The 21,169-nt window shown below is 42.3% G+C and overlaps 1 protein-coding gene across 3 annotated transcripts in view; it reads left to right on the top strand.

The window, feature by feature from the left end:
* The first annotated feature begins 6,408 nt into the window (after nucleotides 1–6,408).
* The window catches only part of pdgfc (platelet derived growth factor c), a 55,421-nt gene continuing 40,660 nt past the window's right edge, over nucleotides 6,409–21,169 (top strand). For 2 of the 3 annotated variants that reach the window (XM_080417030.1, XM_080417028.1), the window contains exon 1: nucleotides 6,409–7,225. In XM_080417030.1, the coding sequence (XP_080273156.1) occupies nucleotides 7,117–7,225 (109 nt within the window). In that variant the 5' untranslated portion in view covers nucleotides 6,409–7,116. The remainder of the gene's footprint in view (nucleotides 7,226–21,169) is intronic. The other variant, XM_080417029.1, reaches the window with a different exon arrangement.

Here is a 21,169-nt window from a genome sequence, read left to right as displayed (position 1 = left end):
AGTGAATATGAGAAGTGTCAACTGGCCTACAACAGTGACAGTATCCGGATAATATTATGTACAGATATGTTCAATATAAGAATATTTACAGTGTTTGTTTGATTGATTGAATGGCGTTTTTAATGACAAAAATGCATACACGAATGAACTGTTAATATGATGAAACACTTTCATGAGCTTATTTCCATCGACCATGAAATAGTTAATAACAACAGTTACCCTTAACAGGCATCTGTCATGCTTACAATCAGAACTCCAAAAAAAATTGAACTATTTCCTCAAAAGGCATTATGGAACGTGTAGAGTAACAGAGTAAAGTGCTCCCTGGTCCAGAGTGTCTCTTCACAGCAGCCATTGACAGTTTAACAAACTGAGGTGTTGGGTTTCTCTGGCTGCTGACTTCTGCTTTTAGTTATTGATCTCATTCTCCTCTCTTCACTGTGCTCCTCACATCTCCACTGTTAGTAGGCAGTTTCTTTCTTTTTATTCTTGTTTAGACTGCACAGTGCAGAGCACTGTTTCTCAATCTTTTTTTCAATTTCAAGGACCCCCGGTTTGATACTCATTAGTGCATATATAGGCCCCTTTTTGATAAGATTTTTCTGTTTTATCTCTGGGACCCCAATCTACACTGTAAAATCCTGTGTGCAAATAGTTATGGGTCCTTTTGAACAGTACAGACCCATAAGGGTTCATTTATTTCCCATCAGTCATTTTGCTGGGGACCCCCTGGAAGCCCCACAAGGACACCTGGGTGTCCCCGGACCCCACACTGAGAACCAGGGGTGTAGAGCAGTGTTTCTCAACCTGTGGGCCGGGACCCCCAGAGCAGTCCCCAGATGACAGTGAAGTGACAATTTAAGGACTTTTAAGACCTTTTCAATACCTCAAAAAGAAAGAAAATAAAAAGACCATTACTGCATCGAAGATAATCAATAAACTATACTATAAAAACTGGTCAAACATTTGCCAAATTGTCAAATAATATAATTTTGATAATAGCCGATCTACAAGCTCACAACGCCTGGCAAAGCGAGGCGTTGTGAGGTTGTAGATCTGCTATTTTCACAATATTTATCTGTGGAACCGAAAAATGAATGCCTCAACTTTTACATTCCAAGTGCTTATCAGGGTGGGGGGGGGGGGGGTCCCCAGTTCAAATATGATTCTTTTGGGGGGTCACAGCCTGAAAAGGTTGACCACTGGTGTAGAGACAGGAACTTGATTGAGGGCAGAGAGGGTCAAAGACATGCGTTGCAACCCAGGTCTCCCGACAGAATCAAACCCTCATGGGGTCATGTGGTTGACACACCGTCCGGTCATCCACGGGCATGCCCCACGTCTCCACTATAAACAGAAATCAATACACATGTGTGTGCAAATGTACACCATTCTGTAAACACCCTGGAATGGCAGTGTGTTGCTGCAGGAAAATAATACCCTGACTCACACATACTGTATCCATACCACAGCACATGTATACCATACATACAACCACCCAACCACACACCTACACACATGTGTGCTGTACATGTATGGTATAGGCACACACACACAGGATTATATATATGGTATATGGATTAACCACTTAAACTCTATAAACTAAATTGATCGAAGTCCCCCAGGGCTCTACCCTAGGTCTGCTAGTATTTCCCTCTAGAAGTGAATCTATTACAAATAGCCGATCTTCAAGCTCACAACGCGTCACATGTTGTGAGCTTGTAGGTCTGCTATTTTTGATGAATTTTCGCCCCCAGAATAGGGATGCTAGGGTTCATGTGGTTTTGAAGTCTGGTTTGAATCCTGGGTAAATTGTCGGCCATACCAGCCCTGACAAAAATGGATAGTCATTTTGTATTTTAAAACAAAATGACAGACGCCAGAGGGTTAATGAGTCTGTTCTCACAACGGAGATGGCCTCTTCCTTCCATGCCAGCAGCAACAACCCCAACCAACATTATGATAAAATACTTTGTTCCAAAGCTGTTATGGTGACCAGTTCTCATTGTGCCCGCACTATGGTCTGCTTTCTGGTCTGGCATGAAGAGTTATGGTTTTCTGGAAGAAAAAAAAATTAAAACCAAAATTGAGACATCCATCATTTGAAATAAAAAGTCATTACTAACAGTATCCTAAAACAAGATGATTGTGGCATGAGACATAAACTCACTGTGGATTTGTGTTGGAGTTCTTATATGAATACAGACATGATATAATGATGATATAATTTTTGTTTTGCCCAAAATGGCTTCTGGGGTGTTTGCACACCAAGTTGAGTAGAATGATAGAATCTCATTTTATAACCACATACAGTATCCCATCATTATTATTCAAGGTAAACTATAATCTGTAGCAGCCAGGTGTATTTGTGGTTCTTTAGAAACCCCTCAGCCCTCAACACTTGGCTCTTGACTGACTAGACTGTATATCTAAAGATGATTCGTTACGGGGTGAGAATTAAGTCATGTGATTCCATGGGACACTGGCTAACAGGAGCCCTCGAAATGCTGTGGTAGGCTATATAGACTTTATAGTCTTGAATAATAATTGGGCTACAGTGTGAAACTATTTGCATGTTGGCATTATTCCTCTGACTTTGAGCCAGTTTCTATGACAACAACTCACACCTGGCACTGTACGTTTGGTATTTCTCATTCAGATATTCATGATTAGTATGATTTTCATTCCAGTTTGATGGGTATTTTAATTGTGGAAATCTAATTATATTTGGTCTGATCTAATCTCTGATCCTCTAGAAAGGTAGGTGGCATGGAAACATGTTAACTGGAAGGTAATGATTGATGTCCCTTATTGCGTCATGAAATGGGTTTTCATGAAACAGATGATATCAAAGGTTTTCTCTATGATTTGTTGGAGCTGTGTTTGATGCTGAGAACTGCCCAGTGTTCTGTTAAATTTACGCTCTGTCATATGACAGTGTCGCGTGCCAACAGATCTCAACACAGCCGTATGACGAAGCATAAATCAGGCTTTAGCCAGCCCGAAGCAACAAATCCATATGAACTAAACCAATGGGTCATGTTGACCCAGAGGCCTTCATCAGAACTAGTACCAACCAGAGTTGAGAACCATTGTATTGGACCAATACTAAACAGTAGTTTCATGGGGCACCACCAGGGGGCTCCAGTCTCAAAGCCAAACTTTGTCATTACAAGAAGGTCAATGGGGCAATTAGCCGCTGTGAGGCATTGACAGATCAGCTCTGAGGATAAACCCACTGGCTGTTCTACCTGGGGTTGTTACTTATGTATAACAATAAGATAAGTCTTAGTCTTTAGTCTTTCTAATGATAAATTAGCTCTGGTTGAATTATCCATTCATCTCATGTTGGTGTATTGTTTTAATTAAGGAAAATGCACAAGTTTTGCAAGAGACATAACTCAAATACAGACATACTCTTGTACCAGTGTCTGCAATGATAAGCACTCAGATGTAGTGATGTCTTTGATCCTTGTTCTCCTTACAATTGTTTAAATGTGATGTCGCTGATCTTGGATGTTGCTGATGTAGGATCTGATACTTTGATGATTGTAATATTGCTTATCTAAGAGCAGAACATTATTCTGCTGATGAACAAATAAATCACACCCGGATGGATTGTATTAGTTTATCGTGTCTGAAATGCTAAATGTAAATGTTCTGAAATCTCAGAGGAGAAAGTCTAATTTAGTTCAGAACTTCTTTGATCGGCAAGGAAGACGGTGAACTTATACAGGAGCACACAGCCATGTGTTCTGCCACAGGATGTGTGTTACATTATAAATGAAGTCATCTACAGAGCCCAGTCGCCCCTTTCTTCACAAGGTGCAATAATCAACTGTGATGTCAATACAGCAAACATGTCCGCTCACTCCTGTTTCACAGCAATTCATCTGGGATCAAGCCGGATCGTTTCCCAGACACTGTGATGAATGCGTGTTGTAATACAGGCAGACATTTGTTTGTTTGACACTGTGTGTGTCCACAAAAAGGCATGCAGGTCTAATGGGATTTTAGCCGGAGAAACGGCGACTGTGAATTTTCTATTGTATACATTTCCATCTGAAGCTGCTCAATGCCCAGAAAGAGAGTCATCTCTCCCTGCTGGCTGACTGACTGACTGACTGACTGACTGACTGACTGACTGACTGACTGACTGAATTACTGAATAACTGGTTGATTTACTGGCTAACCTAATGACTGACTGACTGACTGACTGAAGGCTGGATTGGCTGACTGACTGACGGATGGATTGGCTGACTGACTGATGGAGGGATTGGCTGGCTGGCTGGCTGGCTGGCTGGCTGGCTGGCTGGCTGGCTGGCTGGCTGGCTGGCTGGCTGGCTGACTGATTGGCTGGCTGGTTGGCTGGCTGGCATGTCGGTATGTTATCCGTGACCTAAAAGGTCTGCGTTGTTTCTAATTTCCTCTGTTTATTATATGTCGTTGTATCAGTCTGTGTGTTTCACTGGACCACCGTGGAAGCAGCAATCAAACGTGGACAACGAGACAAAATACCCAGCTTTAACAGACAAAACCTCCAGGGGTGAACGAGTGTGTGTGAGTAAGAGAGAGACAGTGAGAGAGAAGGATGGAGAAAAAGGAAGAGGGTGAGGGAGGGAGGGAGTGAGAGAGAGAGAGAGAGAGAGACAGAGAGAGAGAGAAAGGGAGGGAGTGAGAGAGAGGGGGGGGAGAGAGAGAGAGAGAGAGAGAGAGAGAGAGAGAGAGAGGGCGAGGGAGAGATTCCACTGTGTGAAGTGCTGACATCTGCTGCAGGCCTTTGCAGGGCTGGAATGTGATACCCTCCTTTACACAAAGGGCCCTGGCCCTCGCTGCAGACACAAGAGTACCTCTATACCCCCTCACTGCTGGGGCAGCGGCACACATGGAACAACTGTATCACTGCCTGCCATGCCTTCCTTCTCCCATGCAGTCATTAACTTTGATTAAAAACATAAAGCCCCGCTCTCTCATTCTCATACCTCTGTGCGGCAGGCATCTCTGGTCTCAGAGTCTCTCTCTCTCTCTCTCTCTCTCTCTCTCTCTCTCTCTCTCTCTGCAGTGATGTGAGATCAGGGGGGTGGGGGGTAAATTGCTCGGCCATTGCATCATGTGTCTGGCTCAATGGATTCAATATGTGTGCAGCGCTCCTTTGATTGTTGTGTCTGTGAGATGTTGTAGACTTACCATGCAAGTATGTGTGTGTGTGTGTGTGTGTGTGTGTGTGTGTGTGTGTGTGTGTGTGTGTGTGTGTGTGTGTGTGTGTGTGTGTGGTTGTGTGGTGTAGGGTGGGGTGGGGTATACACCAGTGGATTTCCCCAACAATAGGAGGAGGAAGACCCACATGAAAGACTAAGACTTGCAGAAGAGGTAGTACAACGTGGTGTCCTCCTGGGAGGGAGGGCCGTGGGAGGGGGCGGGGGGCTTAATTGAGAACAGGAGGGTTTTTGTTCCAGCCAATGTCTCTGCTTTGATAATAACAAATTGAAAAGCTGTTGAACGTTTCCTTGCTGAGAGACACTGAAGTGCAACAGAAACAAACACTTTATGTCCCAATATGAGCTGTCCATTTCTATTCCCCATCTCTCTGTGAATAAGGGGAAACGAATAGGTGTGTGTGTGTGTGTGTGTGTGTGTGTGTGTGTGTGTGTGTGTGTGTGTGTGTGTGTGTGTGTTGTGTGTGTGTGTAACGTGCATAAATACACACAAATACATCTAAACTAACTATATTAAACATATCGTTAGCCTCATAGCATAATTGTCTAAGTCACATTTTGAAGATTTTCAGAAAAGAAGAAATATATATTTTGACTTAGGCAAAACAAAAAACACTCATGTTTATCTGCCTTCATTTATATTTGCATAACACTACTCTCCTAACACTGCTGATTCATTCTGCAGAATCAGAATGCTTGTTACATTCAAAATCATTTCTGCCTAAAGTCAAAAAGTTAGCCTCATAGCATGGCCTAAGTCATTTTTTGACCATAACAAGTATTCTGAAGAAGGCAGCAGTGTTAGGAGAGAGTTATGCAGAAATGTCAATTTGACCAAAAATATATTGTTAATTATGCTATGAGGCTATAACGATATAGCATGTGTACTATATGCACTATCATGTTTTTTGTGGATGCACTATCTATGCATATAAGAAAACAAATCTTTGTGTGTGTGTGTGTGTGTGTGTGTGTGTGTGTGTGTGTGTGTGTGTGCGTGTGTGCGTGTGTGTGTGTGTGTGTGTGTGTGTGTGTGTGTGTGTGTGTGCGTGCGTGCGCGCGTGCATGCGTGTTCCCCACAGGAGCAGGAGGAGGACACAGCAGTGGAACGGTTAATAACTTCTCTGGGAGTTTTCCCTGCGCCGGTACGAAGTTTGACTTTATGTCCAGCACCTGTTGGAGCAGTCAGTCAGTCAGTTTCTCACACAGACAGCTTACAGCTCAGACAACAGGAGGACTTATTATATCTGGTGCACTGCAGCACATTATTTCTCCCTATCGTGTTTCTGCTTTTATTAAGGTTCTATTAAGGTTTCAATGTACAGTCTGAACTGAAGTTCTGCAGGGATTTGTGTCTCAGACGAAGGATTCGAGGACGCGCTTATAATATACCGTGGACGCATACTTTTTAGCCAAAGTGCGCGCGCGCGCGCGTGCGTGTGTGTGTGTTCAGATGATTTCGTATCACACACATAGTGGGTATGACTGCACTTCACGGGACAAGTTTGCGATTTAAACGCGGATTGGTTGCGTAAAAAAAACTCCCACCAACTGTTTTGAACGTGACTTCTCCAATCAAGCCAACAGGTGCGCATCTGGAGTCCTGCTTCTCAGAGCGTAAAGTGAACACAAGTTTTCTGGGGGACTCGGAAGACACTAATTGAAACATTTTTCCCTTTTCTTTTTTGACAAAGGACTAAAGGCTTCTGGTGTTAAGATTATGTGGGTTCTACTTTACGTTTACCGCCTACAAATGTGTCCAAACGAGCAGCCTCGGAGTCTTCTGACCGGCGGCGTGTGCGCTTGGTGATCCCCCATCTGATCCATCCCTGTCTCTGCAGCCCTGTGTGATCTAGTGTGATCTCCACTAAATCCACTGTGTGATCTGCACTGAATCCAAATGATCCTGCCGCTATTACTCCTCGTTGCGTCGCTTCTTCTCCAACAGTATGAGGCGGAATCGAGTCACATGAGCAAGTTTCACCTTCCGAGTATAAAGGAGCAGAACGGTGAGTTCAAGATGGTTTTCATTAATTATGAGCCAAAGATGCAGGGGGGGGGGAGCAAACTTTATAGAAGCCTAAAGAATGTATCAGTGTATGTCTATACTGTAGCTCACTGTTTCCCAAACAGTGGGTCGAGACCCATTTGTGGGTCGTGGACACATTTTTATGGGTCACTTAAAAATAAATAAAAAATCCCCCTAAATTTTTTTTTTATTAATTAAAAAAGAAAATGATTTTCCTCAGACTGCTTGTAGATCTGCTATTTTCACTAGTTTGGGTACAAACATCTAATTTCTCTTTTGGGTCTTGAGCTAAAACGTTTGGGAACCAATGCTGTAGCTCAAATAGCCTTAAAACAATACAAAGGGACAAAAACTATTAGAACAATAGAACTGAGGACACAGGACAGATCAAACTAAAACAAGTGATCATCATCTAATCTGTCACATCTGCTTATTCCTCCAGAGGCATAGAGACCCTCTACTCTAAATAATAAAAGCACATCTTGCTTGAGTTATAAACAGGGGAATGAATGGAGGCGTTTTATTCTGCTCAAACAGCATTATCCAGACTAGGAAGTGGAAATTACCTTTTTTTTTTCCTTGTTTTTTTTGGTACCTTTCATGTGTACCCTATATATGTTTTAAGGGGGGGAAACCCTCTGAAATTTCAGGTCTCCCAAGAGGAGAAGTTTCCTCACTCGTCATAAAAAGGTTCCATTCATACAGCATGGCGCTCCCAGTAGGGCCATGTCATTTGCATTACCCTCTGAACTGCTATCGAATTGTTTTAAAAAGTCCCTTTAAGGTCAGTGTTCAGTGACAAAGTGTCTGTTGCTGGAAAGATGACATTGTGTCTCCAACATAACTAGCAAGTAATTCATAATTACACCCTTAAACGGTTCCTTGCCATCAAGGGCAATTTTGCAATGAGACTGTTTGTTTATCTAAGCCGCGTGTGTTCGTGAGCGCCTGCGCGTATGGTTTTTATAGCGTGTGTGTGTGTGTGTGTGTGCTGCGCGTGTGTGGCACAAGTTGTACAATACATTATGTGTGCGACATTGTTTACATGAATAAGCAGAGCAGCATTATATCTGTGGCTGTGCACATTAAAGTCTAGAGACTGTAGTCTGTAATTCAGGGTGCATCAATGTTTTTTTTTGTTGAAATTTGTATTATTAATAATAATAACTCTAAAGAATATAGCTATGACCAGCAGAAGATATGGTTTTAACTACAGCTGCAAAGACCAAGAGCCAGCTGTTGATATTCTATCATTTCATGTTGTATATTATTAACATAATATGAACAGTGACCTCTCACCTCTGACACCATTGAGTTGGGAACTCTGTTCTAACTGACCTGGTATGATTGAAAAACATCTTCATTGTTAAACCCAAATGTCCACAAGAATCTGCAGTTCCTGTCCTGATGGCCTTTAACAAGACCTCTGAGACTCAAGGTGTATGCATGTTAACCCAAGACCTGAGGCTGATTCTGTAAATGTCTTCTAAATCCTAACAGTTTTCTGGAGAACGTATGTTGCTATATCAGTGGTGCTCAAACTTTTTCATGTCAAGAACCACCAAAAGTATATGTATTTGGCCGCCAAACCCCATCTCCAAATATTTTGTTCCAGGGTCCCCCAGAAGCAAAGATTTGAGTTAAAAAATATTTGTTTAAAAAAATATAGATAACAAGCTCAAGCTTGTATATCTCCTTTTTTTTAAATAGCCAAAGTATAAAAGAATAGTTAAAGTGGTTAAAATCAAACAAATATTCCCATCTGAGGCACCGCTTGGACTACAGTGTTCCTCTTTAAGTCGTAATACACATAATACACATGTAGAGTGCAACCTACTGTACATACACAGTATTGCAAATACATAGAAGCAAAGAACTTCACCTTGATGATGGCTCTGGTGGCTGGTGCACAGACATTCGACAACTTTAACAGAGTCAAATCCTCAGTGTTAATTTAACACATCTATGTTAGTGGAGTGTAAAATGGATCCAAAATGGGTCAATTTGGGTCACTTTTTACACTGAGTTAAGCAGTGTATGGACAGTAGACTATACAAAGCACTCAGAAGATTGTACATACACATACACAATTGTTGCTTTGGGGCAGAAACCGGCTTGTATCTCCATATTTCTTCATAATATTAATGCCCTACTTCGTCACACATGAGTGTCACACAAAAGTAGTGAAAATAGCTATATCGCTATAGCGATCTACAAGCTCACTTGTAGATCGGCTATTTTTACTATTAAATATATATTTTTTATAATAAAAAAGTAAAAGTTTTGGACATAGTATGGTGTCCACCCAACAGCGACGATAATACTCTTCTGTACATTGAGGTGAGTATTGCGTAGGCTCCGGCCGTGTGTCTGGCTCTGTGAGGAGACATGCAGCACTGACTTCACCCCAGGAACCACAGAGGAACCGGACGACTTCACAGCTTCCCTTCTGGAAGTCCAGCTTCAGTGAGGAAGCAAAGCAACATGAGCAGTGAGCCAGGCTGGGATGGAAGGGATGGAGGTGGGGTGGGTTGAAGTTCAGTCAAAGTGCCAGGGGCGCAATTTGGGGTCCCAGAGGATGGCAGCTGCCACCACCTGGCGTTCACATTTAACCCCGAATTGAGTTATTTTAATGCATATTTTACCTCAGATGTTTTGCAGATTAATCTGATTTCAGATCGGTGCTGCACTGCTGAATGCATCTCAATCTCAATCCATGTCCGGCCATCTACATGTGACATGTAGGCAAACAAAATGAAACAAAAAGAAAATAGCAGATCTACAGGCTCATAACATGACATGTTGAACTTGTAGATATGTTATTTTTTTGCTACTTTCGAAATAGGGCTTAAGTGATGACAATTTTATTTATTTTCTGAGATGACACCTCTGCAGAGAGCTCTTTAAAGTGGCCATACATACTGTACGTGCGATGAGAGCAACTGAGCTAGCAGCCGTGGTGGTCGGCTGTAACCTTCTAGTTGTGTCTCACACTCAAATGCTGATGCCCTTAGATGATGGGGGAGAAGGGGAGAGAGAGCTGTCTGGCAGGCACGCTCGCTTAGCAGTGGTTGCTTGGAGAGTTATGGTCCCTGGTTGTATTAAACTTGGCAGGAGGTGTCTGATGACTCTATAGAGCTGGCTGTGTGTGTGTGGGTGTATGGGGACTTGTCCGCTGCTGTTCCGTGTGTGTGTGTGAGAGAGAGTGTGGGTGGGGGGGAGACTTGTCTGCTGCTGTGCCCTGTGTGTGATGCGTCTCTCACAATCCTCTGATGTTGTAAGTGATCTTGGAGGACCATGCCACATACATGCAAACATTTTACAACGCTTTAATTGCTGTGAAACCCAGTACGCATGCAGGAGACGCAGTGATTTGATTTGCTCAGGTCCAGATCTGCCAGATCCGTCGACGTCATGTGTTTGATGTGAGCTTAACGTAGCAGTGCTTCCATCATCAGTGTATTTAATCAGTGTAATCAATACGCCCTGCACAGTGACAGTCCTCAGACATACGAGATTACAGGTAAATTAGCACACTTGATCTAGTTGCTTCTCATACATTAGTCTCTAGGCATGCTTGTGTCACTGCACTGGGATAACACAAGCTGCAATGTTTAGTGTCCTTTTCCATTAGGCTGTGAGTCACAATAACACCCAATCTACCACTGAATACAACTTTGTTCCACAATCAAACAGAGCATCTCACAGGGCAACACTTTAAATCACTTCTGAGTGAGAGGAGATTGCCCTGATTCTCTCTGCCATAGAAGGTCATGTTCTCAGCAGCGCCTTGGCCCACCCAACCAGCCCGGGCCTCCAGGCTCTATTAAAGCTATCTGTCTGTAGATATTTGCAGAAGATACAGATTACCTGTGGATATTCCCACGCAGCAGCCGTGCAGGAAGGCATGGAACGCAGTGAACCTGCCAGTGATCACAGAACGCCGTTCAGACAAGGATTAGGAGATTAGGGGAGAGAGGATAGAGTTGATGGGGCTCACAGGCCATCAGGGAGATGTGCAGTTATTCATGCACACTGTACAGTACATACATGGAGGTATGGATGTACTGAGCTGAACTGTGCATTCATGAGGTGACGTGCGGAAAAAGATAATATTGTCAGCTTAAACCGTTGCAGCTGGGTGGACACTGGAGCCTGTGGGAGCTCTCTAATGTACACTCATGCATGTACAGTAAATCACACATTCACATGACACGTGACCGTCAGGGCACACTTCAGTCATTCACATAATGCATAACTGTAAAACATCAGTTATTATATCAAACTACTATTTTCCTTCAAGCTATGCACTGTACTGACTAACTACATAATATATACTGTGCTGTGTGTGTGTGTGTGTGTGTGTGTATGTGTGTGTATATATATATATATACAGTACACACACACACACACACACACACACACACACACACACACACACACACACACACACACACACACACACACACACACTCTTTCCCCACCTGAAGGTCCAGTGGCCCACATCCTTCCACTGTTGGAAACTGTCAACATGCTTTCATGTTTTACTCTGCTGAGGAATCATCGTCTCCACTTCTGGTCCAGTTTATTACTCAGTCTCTCCTGCCCGATGGTTTATGCCTCTGCCAGCCCCTGCAGTTGGCAGCCGCCAGGCCAGCCAGCTGGCATTCACATCACCACTTATGTTGTGTTAAGTGGTTTCCATAGTAGTTAACTTTATGTTTTTTAATTTGAATTTACGTTGCGACCGTAAAACCGGTGGAACCCAAAACCAGCAGGGTTTTGGAATCTGGATTCATTCTTTAATATGGCTCCGATACCCTCCCCACCCTGGCCCACTAGCGCCTGGTTCCTGGGAAAGACTGATCCCAGTGTAGGAGACATTGCACTATGATGGATGTGTTTGAAAATGAATACGGCACAACTGCAGTTGATCAGTGTAAGCAGGCAGGGCAGTAGTGACCACTATGCGGTGCTGATTGTAAGCCCATCAAAGCAAATGGATGAGTTGAGTGCAGAAGGAAAGTCACTGCTGTCAAAAGAGCATAACCTCTTATCTGCAAGGACTGGAGTCAATTGTTCAGGGGAGGGGAGGGGTGACAAAAAGAGCTTTATCATCACATCTGTGGCTGTGTATTTGAGATAGATTTGAGTTGCAACATGTTTCAAGTGCTATGAAACTCACTCAACACATAACGGAAAGGGGGGGAAAAAAGGAACATTGTGGTTACGTGGCTCTTCGATGGTGGCAGAAATGTGAACCTTCCAGCGAAGTTCACCCTCACCTCACCTGAACACAGGCCGCTCTATGAGTCCTGGCACGGCCTAGTGTTTGCCTCTCACCATCTCTCTCTCTGCAGAGCTTGGGAGACCCCTGGATAACAGTGTCTAGCAGTGTCTATGTGTTGGCTGTCAGCGCCATGTGAACGCGGAGTGCTGTATTTGGCAAGCAGAGCATGCCACCGCCTGCCTGCCTGCTGCTCGTCATGTCGGCCAGCGAGTGTTGGTTCATTCTCCCCGAAGCAGGGAGTTTCTCCAGCGATCTGGGTCACAAGTTTATGCTCCACTGAAGGAGAAACAACTCTGTTCACAGACACAGTGTCGTGCCCTTCATAACCCTTCCACCATAACCAGTATCACTAGAGTTCTAATGACGGACTTTCCTCTAGTCTCTTCTCTCTGCTGATCTGTATCTCTCCTCTCTTGCCATAGCAATTCTTTCTTGCAAGGTCATTCTAAATTATGATCACTATATTAACTTGGACCAGAGCACTGCCCTCCTTATTGTTGTTTGCTTATCAAGCTGGTGATTAATCAATGTACTGAGACTTTTGGGCTTATGTTATACTAATTGTGGATCATTCTGGATGATGACCTCAGGTTAAAGGATTTTTTTCGACCATATATATGAAACAGAAATGGACTAATGTACCCTAAAGTTGAGCGAAAACAGGCGTGAGACAATTTGCAATTTAAACATTTAGCTGTGAAGTTGGAGACCATACCATGAAGGGTTTGTTAGCAAACAACCGACTAAGTGGTTGAGGAATTAAAGTACAAAAAAAAAACAATTATGGGCTACAAAGTAACTAACTAACTGTAAACATACTACTGTACATAGCATTTATCTACAGTAAATGGCATAACTATTTAAATAATCAACACGCAGGAAGTGCGTAGACAACTATACAGTAAATAATGACCAAACAGCATTATCTTTAATGACCATAACACTCAAATTCAATCCCTAGACCAAATACTGAACTGAAAAATGCAATATGCCCCCATCTCTGAGCACTCCGTCCTGAGGAGCCATTGAGCAAGGCACTTAATAACTACTTAAAGGACGACTTCACCCATTCTTCATATAATATGTCCACACTAATGCTCATGAGAAAATTGTGTCATTTTTTTCTACTCGGTCTGTCTCTCATAGGAGGGCTGTGGACACTTCAGAAACCCGCCTACCAGTGACATCATCGTTAGGGATGCTTTTTTAAAATTGTTTTGTAAGATTTCAATTTGTTTTAAATTTATTTTTATTAACTTGAGAACAATGACTTCAATTTTTCACTTTTTCAATGACATGCCCTGATGCCCAAAATATAGGGAAGCTAAGTTGAAGGTGATTAACCCAAAGCTGCCCAGTGGCCAAGAGCAGCTTGCTGTGGCTGCTCTGGGCAGCCTGGCATAGCCTACAGTATGCAAGGGATAATGCATGGGGAGGTAGTCATTATTGAAATTTAAAGCCCGACAGGGTGATAATGCACCGAGGCGGAGCCGAGGTGCATTATCATCCTGAAGGGCTTTAAATTTCAATAATGACTACCTCCCCATGCATTATCCCGCTTATTACACGGCTACTTAAATACATAAATAAATAAATGGACTCAAAAGTAACAACAAAACGAAGTATTTCCTTGCTTACGGCAATGAAAGTATTCCATAAGTATTGGGCTGGGCGGACAAGTTCGCCTCGAAAAAAAAAAAAAAAAAAAAAAAACTCGCCCCAAAACACACTCGCCCCCCATTCTATATACCGCCGATTTGCCTGTAATACCGCCGGATTTGCCCCGGGGCGACTGTGTTTTGGGGCGAGCGTTTTGGTATTCCCCCGTCGATGCGCCACGATAAACAAGGAAGTGCAGTGGATCAAATAGAATCACTTTTCGGTTATTGCATCGTCTATTTCTCACTTCAAATGTTTTCAAAAACATTCTTGAGAGCAACGTTTAGTTGTAAATGACATTGGTTGTTTGTTTACATGGCTGTCATGTTGGATAAAGTATAAAACCAAGCAGCGCAGGTTGGCACAGGCAGGTGTTCTGAGTCTCTGATTACACAGCGGTCCGTTATAGAGCTCATCGGTCATTATCAAGAAATAATGACCGATGACTGACCAATCGGAATCGAGCATTCAACCAAGCCGTGTAATAAATATATATATATATATATATATATATATATATATATATATATATATATATATATATATATATGTATATGTATGTGTATATGTGCGAAAGTGAAGCAGGGTATCGTTGAAGAAAGGGTATGTGCGCTCAGGAAACGTCTCCAGGATAAACAAATGTAAAAAAAAAGACAGCATCCATCTTGGTTCACATGTTGTTTATTTCTCTTTATTCCGTTTCCCATCAGTTCAGCCTCTCCGGCGGTTAGAGTGTCCTGCCTCCCTCTGCTGTTCTCCTCCAATGACAAACCCACTTCCTGAACTATTTCTAGATTGTGGATGAGAAATGTCATCGAGTTGCAGCGTTGCGATAATATTTTGAATGGCAACGGCAGGGTTGGTGTCAGGCTTTCTCTCTGTCAACCTTCCATTATATATAAACGTCGTCCCGTTTGAAGAGCTGTTATTGCATCATGAGATCTTAAAGATTTTATATGAACGCTTTCCATTCAAAACAAAATGCATGCCAATTAAAACCCAATGTGTCATTTCGTTCAGCATTGTTTCCTTATCTGGAGGGCAAAATTACTCTTCTATTGAAGCTGTTCAGCGGAAGAGAGGATTGAGTGTTATCAGCAGCACAATAACTGACTCCCTGGCAGGGAACACAGAGCCCAGCTCCATATGAAGTAGGCCTTTGAAAAACAAAAAGAAAATAAACTGAGCCATTTTGAGCCCTAGCTTGTAGCCAGGTCTATAATATTCCTACATAAATGTATAGTCTCGTAAACACAGACCTGTAAACAGCCCTTGTGGAGAAATGGACTTTGACGGAGTAAAGAGAGTGTCTGCATGATGCAGTCTAGACAACATGGGTGGGGTACGTCTGCACATCTGCCTAGAAGTAGTCGAGATTACCTGTCGGGACAAATACTACCTGTCATTCACTAGGACGTACACTTAGCATCATTTCCTCTGCTCCCCTCTGTAACCTCCTCCACTTAACATGATTCTCACATTCATATGTCACCTCTGTTTGGCAGACAATCTTGTAGAGTAAGTAAGAGTAAGAATTGAGGAATGTTTATTGTTTAGTTTCCACATATATTAGAAATTACACAACTTATCAAGAGTTCCTTTTTCTCCCAATGATCTAGGACAAAAAAGAAAAAATAATAATTATATATATATATATATATATATATATATATATATATATATATATATATATATATATATATATATATATATATATATATATATATATATATATATATAGCAGAGCTTCTCTCTTCTAATGTGTCTCTCTTACCCTCATATTTTATAGTTGATTTAGATTACAACCTTCACTGAGGATGGTAGGTACTTTATTCATCCCAGAGGGGAAATAAAGGTGTTAAAGCAGCCCTCATAATCAGAAACGGACAAGAAAGAGAGACATCATTAAAACCATTATAATAAAAACATCTAACATTATAGTCGACCTACAATATTGAAAGACAGACCAAACACTACTAAGAGTCCTGTGGCTTGAATTCAAACATCCCCCATCCTAATCAGTCTGATCAAGCCAACCAGAGGAGGAGTTATAAAGTCTTATTGCTGCAGGCAGAAAAGATCTCCTATAGCTCCCCTTCTTGCAACGTAGGTGTAACAGGCTTAAGGAGCTTCGCTGCCCTGCCGCAGTTTCATGTAGGGTGTGAGAGGGATTGTCCATGATGGCCAGGAGGAGAGCATCAAAGCTGGCTTTTTAAGTCAAAAGGTCATTTTCGTGGCATGCGTGTCAAGGCAAGCAAAGACCCCTTTTAAGCTTTTGAACTGTGAACAGAAATACTAAGAGTTCTGAAAACTGAAGTAGATATAAAAATATTAATGTTGCTGCTGGGTCAAATCATGGGAAGATTATATTTCTTGAGGCTACAAATCACTCTCAAAGTGATACACTACCAAGCTGAATAATATATTGGGATCAAGTGTGCCTCTGGCATATTATAACATTCTCAGCATTCACAGCAATCTGCTTTGTATCTGAGTTTGAAGTGAATGACAAGCCCCCCAACAACTATATGTACTTTTGAGCAAGGCAACTAACCCCAAACTGCTGTGGGTTGGTGGAGCTGCCCAGTGTCCAACTGTGGAGGCCTGTGGTCATACTGGGCAGCTCCCATGTACAAAGTGAGTAACTACAAAGTGTGTAACTTTACGAAAGACAGGCTATATGGATGGATAAATATGAAAAGATGTTCAATGGGTGTTTAAGGCAAAAGGAATTCCTTTGGACTTAAACGTTTGGGAGTATGATGAGTTGACCTTGGTAACGCCCCTAGAGGGCATGTCTGCATAGTTTGGCAGATGTCATCGCTCCCTGTCAGACAAGTATTTCAGAGTGTCCTGTAACAGCTCTCCTATCGCTTCACCCGGCAGTTGACTGACAAGCAACTTGACCCAGAACCAGAAATGAAGAGTCAGTGCAGCTGTGACTTCTCTGATAGAGACACCTTCTACCCTGACCACAGTGGATCCTGAGTAGATCAGTTAGAGTGGAAATGGGGGTTTGATTCCCACTCTGGCATCTTCTGAATGTACTGTACCTCTGGAAAGCAAGTCTGAGATGAAAAGTTGAAAATAGGCCACAGTCATGGCATGCGGTCCAAACGCCTCACTGAGCTCACTCCAGAACTCCACTCCTCTCTGTCATGATTTACAGCTTCACTGACGTGTGAAACAGAGCAGCACGGTGGCTTGATGCACCGGAGCCGTTTCACAGTTATTAGGCACATTCATTAGCCGTGCCAGTTTAGAAAACCAATGATGGGAGTTACTGATCCATCGTCTGCCTGATAGGAGTTGAATTCAGGGAGGTTTTACTGTAGGTGTGACTCTCAGCTTTCAACAGATGGAAATTGAACATCGGTATCACAATCACTTTGGTAGCTATTGACTTAAAATCTGTGTTTATTCACAACAAACAGGGTTTTAAACAGTGGCTTAGCAGTGTGGATCCATTGGGTAACAGACTGTACTGGGAAGTCTGTATATCCGTATTGTACTGTTAGCCATACAGTGTGTAGCTTTGCTATGTGTTGTGAACTTGTAGATTGACTATGTTCAGCGAATAGATTGGTATAGAGAGAAAACAGGAGGGGGCCCAGTATAGACCCCTGGTGGTGGAGGATTCTGGTCAACGAAGTACAGCATATAGGGTTTAAGTGGTTAATATTCTGTCCTGACATATTCAGCTCCAAGTGTGAAATTAACTGACAAACTTTGATCTAAATTACTACAGTTTCTGTGTGGTTTTAGATATAAAACTTACGTTTTTTTGCTGATACTGCAAATGTACTACAGTCACTTTGAGGTACATTGACCTAAAACATCACCATTTATACTGTAGAAGAATGGTTTGAGCCAGTGTACCATGGAACATTACTGCTCTGTGGAGCAAACACAGCTGAGCCTTTGGCCAAGCCTTATTCCAGTCATTCCTGGATTTATTTGAGACAGTTAAACAGTAAGTAATGTTGGCATGTCATTTTTGTTTCTGCATTTATGCCAAACTGTACTGTAGCACTGAAACATCAGAGGAAGAGGAACTCGACTAAACACTCTCTTCACATGGCTGCACTGGAAAACAAATCATTTAGCATCATCACTTAAATATTATGTTCCTTCAAAGGAGTTAAAAGAAAAGTCAGTGGATAGTTTTGCTAATTTCTAGTTCAAAGGAACTTGTTTCCGGAACGTTCTTGAATCAGCACGTCAACTTGATACCCAGAAAATTATCTGCCTCATTTGAAGTTGTTACCATTACTTTTTTTTTAATGATAAATAACACATTTTCAAGTTCAACCTCATGTGTTTTGGTGGTACTTCTCAACTAGTTTCACATAGGATTCGGAACCTACTTTTTTTGCATTGGCCATGAAGCCAGGACTCAAATCTATTAAATAACACAATTTTCCTCCATTAAAGTGATTCTTTGTCCATGACCCTGCATCTCACGGTCCACTTTTGAGTCATTCTCTCTCACACACACACACACACACACACCCCCACACCCCCCCCCCCACACACACACACACACACACACACACACACACGCACACACAGCTCACACAAATGGTCAAACATTCACACAGTGACATTCTTACTCAGCCGACTGAAGTCATAATTCATGTGTGGAAATCAGACCCCCACTGTGTCGGCCGTATGTGCCATCTGAGCCCAGTGAGAAAACACCCAGAAATTATTAGATGGAGATGTGAAATATCCCTGCTCTAATGCATTTAACCCATTTAGACCGGGAAAGAATTTGTGTCTTTTTAAAATTTCTTTGGCTATTCAAAAATGGCACGAGTGCCGCGCCATGAGCTTGTAGATCTGCTATTTTAGAAAAATCGTGAAAATTTGAGCAAATCGTTTGAATATATATATATATTTTTTAAAGCAATTTTTTTTAACTCAAATCTTTGCTTCTGGGGATTCTACAAATGTCTTATAAACCTAGTTTTAAAAAAATGTTGCTATAATCAGTGGTTCTCAAACTTTTTCATGTCAAGGACCCCCAAAATGATATGAATTTTGGCCGCGGACCCCCATCTCAAAATATTTTGTTCCAGGGACCCCCCAGAAGTTGTAACAGAGTTAGAAATGTGCGCTACAGAAAAAAAGATATTCAAAGATTTGCACACATTTTCACGATTTTTCCCAAAATAGCAGATCTACAAGCTCGTAGCGCTTGTATATCTGCTATTTTTATATAGCCAAATAAATCTTAAAATGACACAGATGCGGTCCCGGTCTTAAAGGGTTAAGAGGGCAGTAATGGGAATAAAACGCCCACCTGTCTCACTAATCAGTGGCACTGCTCCGTCCCATGCTAGCTGGATTATGTCACCTCGCTGATATACAACGCTATGCCCCTGGCACGCTGGAACCGTAACCCAATCACATTGACTATTTTGAGAATGTACGGCTTTTCCCAATGCACAAGCAGGCTTTGGGGTGCAGCGTAGCCTGCGTCCGCTGAGTGTTTTACGCTCAACTCCCCCTGGGACGGATCCATTACTACAACCCCAGATGGAATGAAAATGCACATGAGCTGTTAGGACTTATGACGGACTAGAATGACTCCAGCAACTGTGTGTGTGTGTGTGTGTGTGTGTGTGTGTGTGTGTGTGTGTGTGTGTGTGTGTGTGTGTGTGTGTGTGTGTGTGTGTGTGTGTGTGTGTGTGTGTGTGTGTGTGTGTGTGTGTGTGTGTGTGTGTGTGTGTGTGTGTGTGTGTGTGTGTGTGTGTGTGTGTTCTTGAAATAGGACACATTTTGGGCATCAAACCAGTTGATTAGGGACACATGTCTAATTGGGGGGAAAAATGGTGTCCCCCGTTTGATTTCAAAGCTGTTTCATAAGGTTAGGGTAGGCATGCATCTGTTAGGGTAAGGGGATATGGAATGAATGTAAAGTCTCCAAAAGCTCTGCATCAAACTCTGTGAACAAAATGGATTTCCCTAGTTCTAATTAATTACTACACTTTGCACAGGTCAATCACAGATCGTTTTAGGACACAGGAATATTGATTACTTCTGTTAGCCTGGGTGATGAATTCTGCTCTCCTTAATAGTTGATTTTTGGGTTGGTGATTTCTAAAGCTGCACTTATTATTGTAAGTTAAGTGAGAGTAATAGCTCAGTGTCTGACAATTAAAAAAAATTTTTTTGAACTGCTCACAGACACACATACGGACCGACAGGAGTGAAAACATAGTCTCCGGCCTTCAGCTGTCCGGCCTGCAGGAGACAACTAGATAGATTGCATTCAGTATTGTCAAGAATGCATTCCTCCCTGAATTATGACTAATTATGTATTTTCAACTTGGTCTTGATTGTGACTTTGACCTTTGACCTTCTCAACCCAAAAGTGTATCATCTTTTTTGGGTCAGCCCACTTATCATTCCCACCAAGTTTGATGAAAATCCGGCCATCCGTTCTCGAGTTATTTTGCTAAAGAGACAGATCTTGTCATTGATGCGACCTTGACCCTTGACCTTTTCACCCCAAAGTTAATCATCTCTTGGGGGCAGCCTACTGATCATTCCCACCAAGTTTCATGAAAATCCAGCCATCTGTTCTTGAGTTATTTAGCTATCATGCGGGATGAAGTGGAAAAATAACACCCATCCATCTCTGTGGGTGGAGGTAATAAGGGTACAATGTTAGTTTGAGTAATGCATAATGTCAGGAGGTCACTGGTAGGTTAAGAATACATTTGTCTTTTATTCCAGATAATTACATTATTGGACCCGTCATGTTGAATATGTATCAATTGTGCATGGATACAGTGTATTCTGGGGAATGGGTCTCGCAATTGTCAGTGCATGTGGTGCAACTATGTTTTTTGTTAGATTACCTGATAACCCTTTTGCGGTTCCTGACCCACATACAGTATTACTTAGTTGACCAGGTCACAATGCTTTAATGCGTTGTGAGCTTGTACATCTGCTATGTTTACCCCC

This window comes from Gymnoscopelus braueri (assembly GCF_963280865.1).
Source record: "Gymnoscopelus braueri genome assembly, chromosome: 20".
Classification (NCBI taxonomy): Eukaryota; Metazoa; Chordata; class Actinopteri; order Myctophiformes; family Myctophidae; genus Gymnoscopelus; species Gymnoscopelus braueri.
Note: the sequence above shows the minus strand (reverse complement) of the source record. Positions and strands in the feature narration are given on the sequence as shown.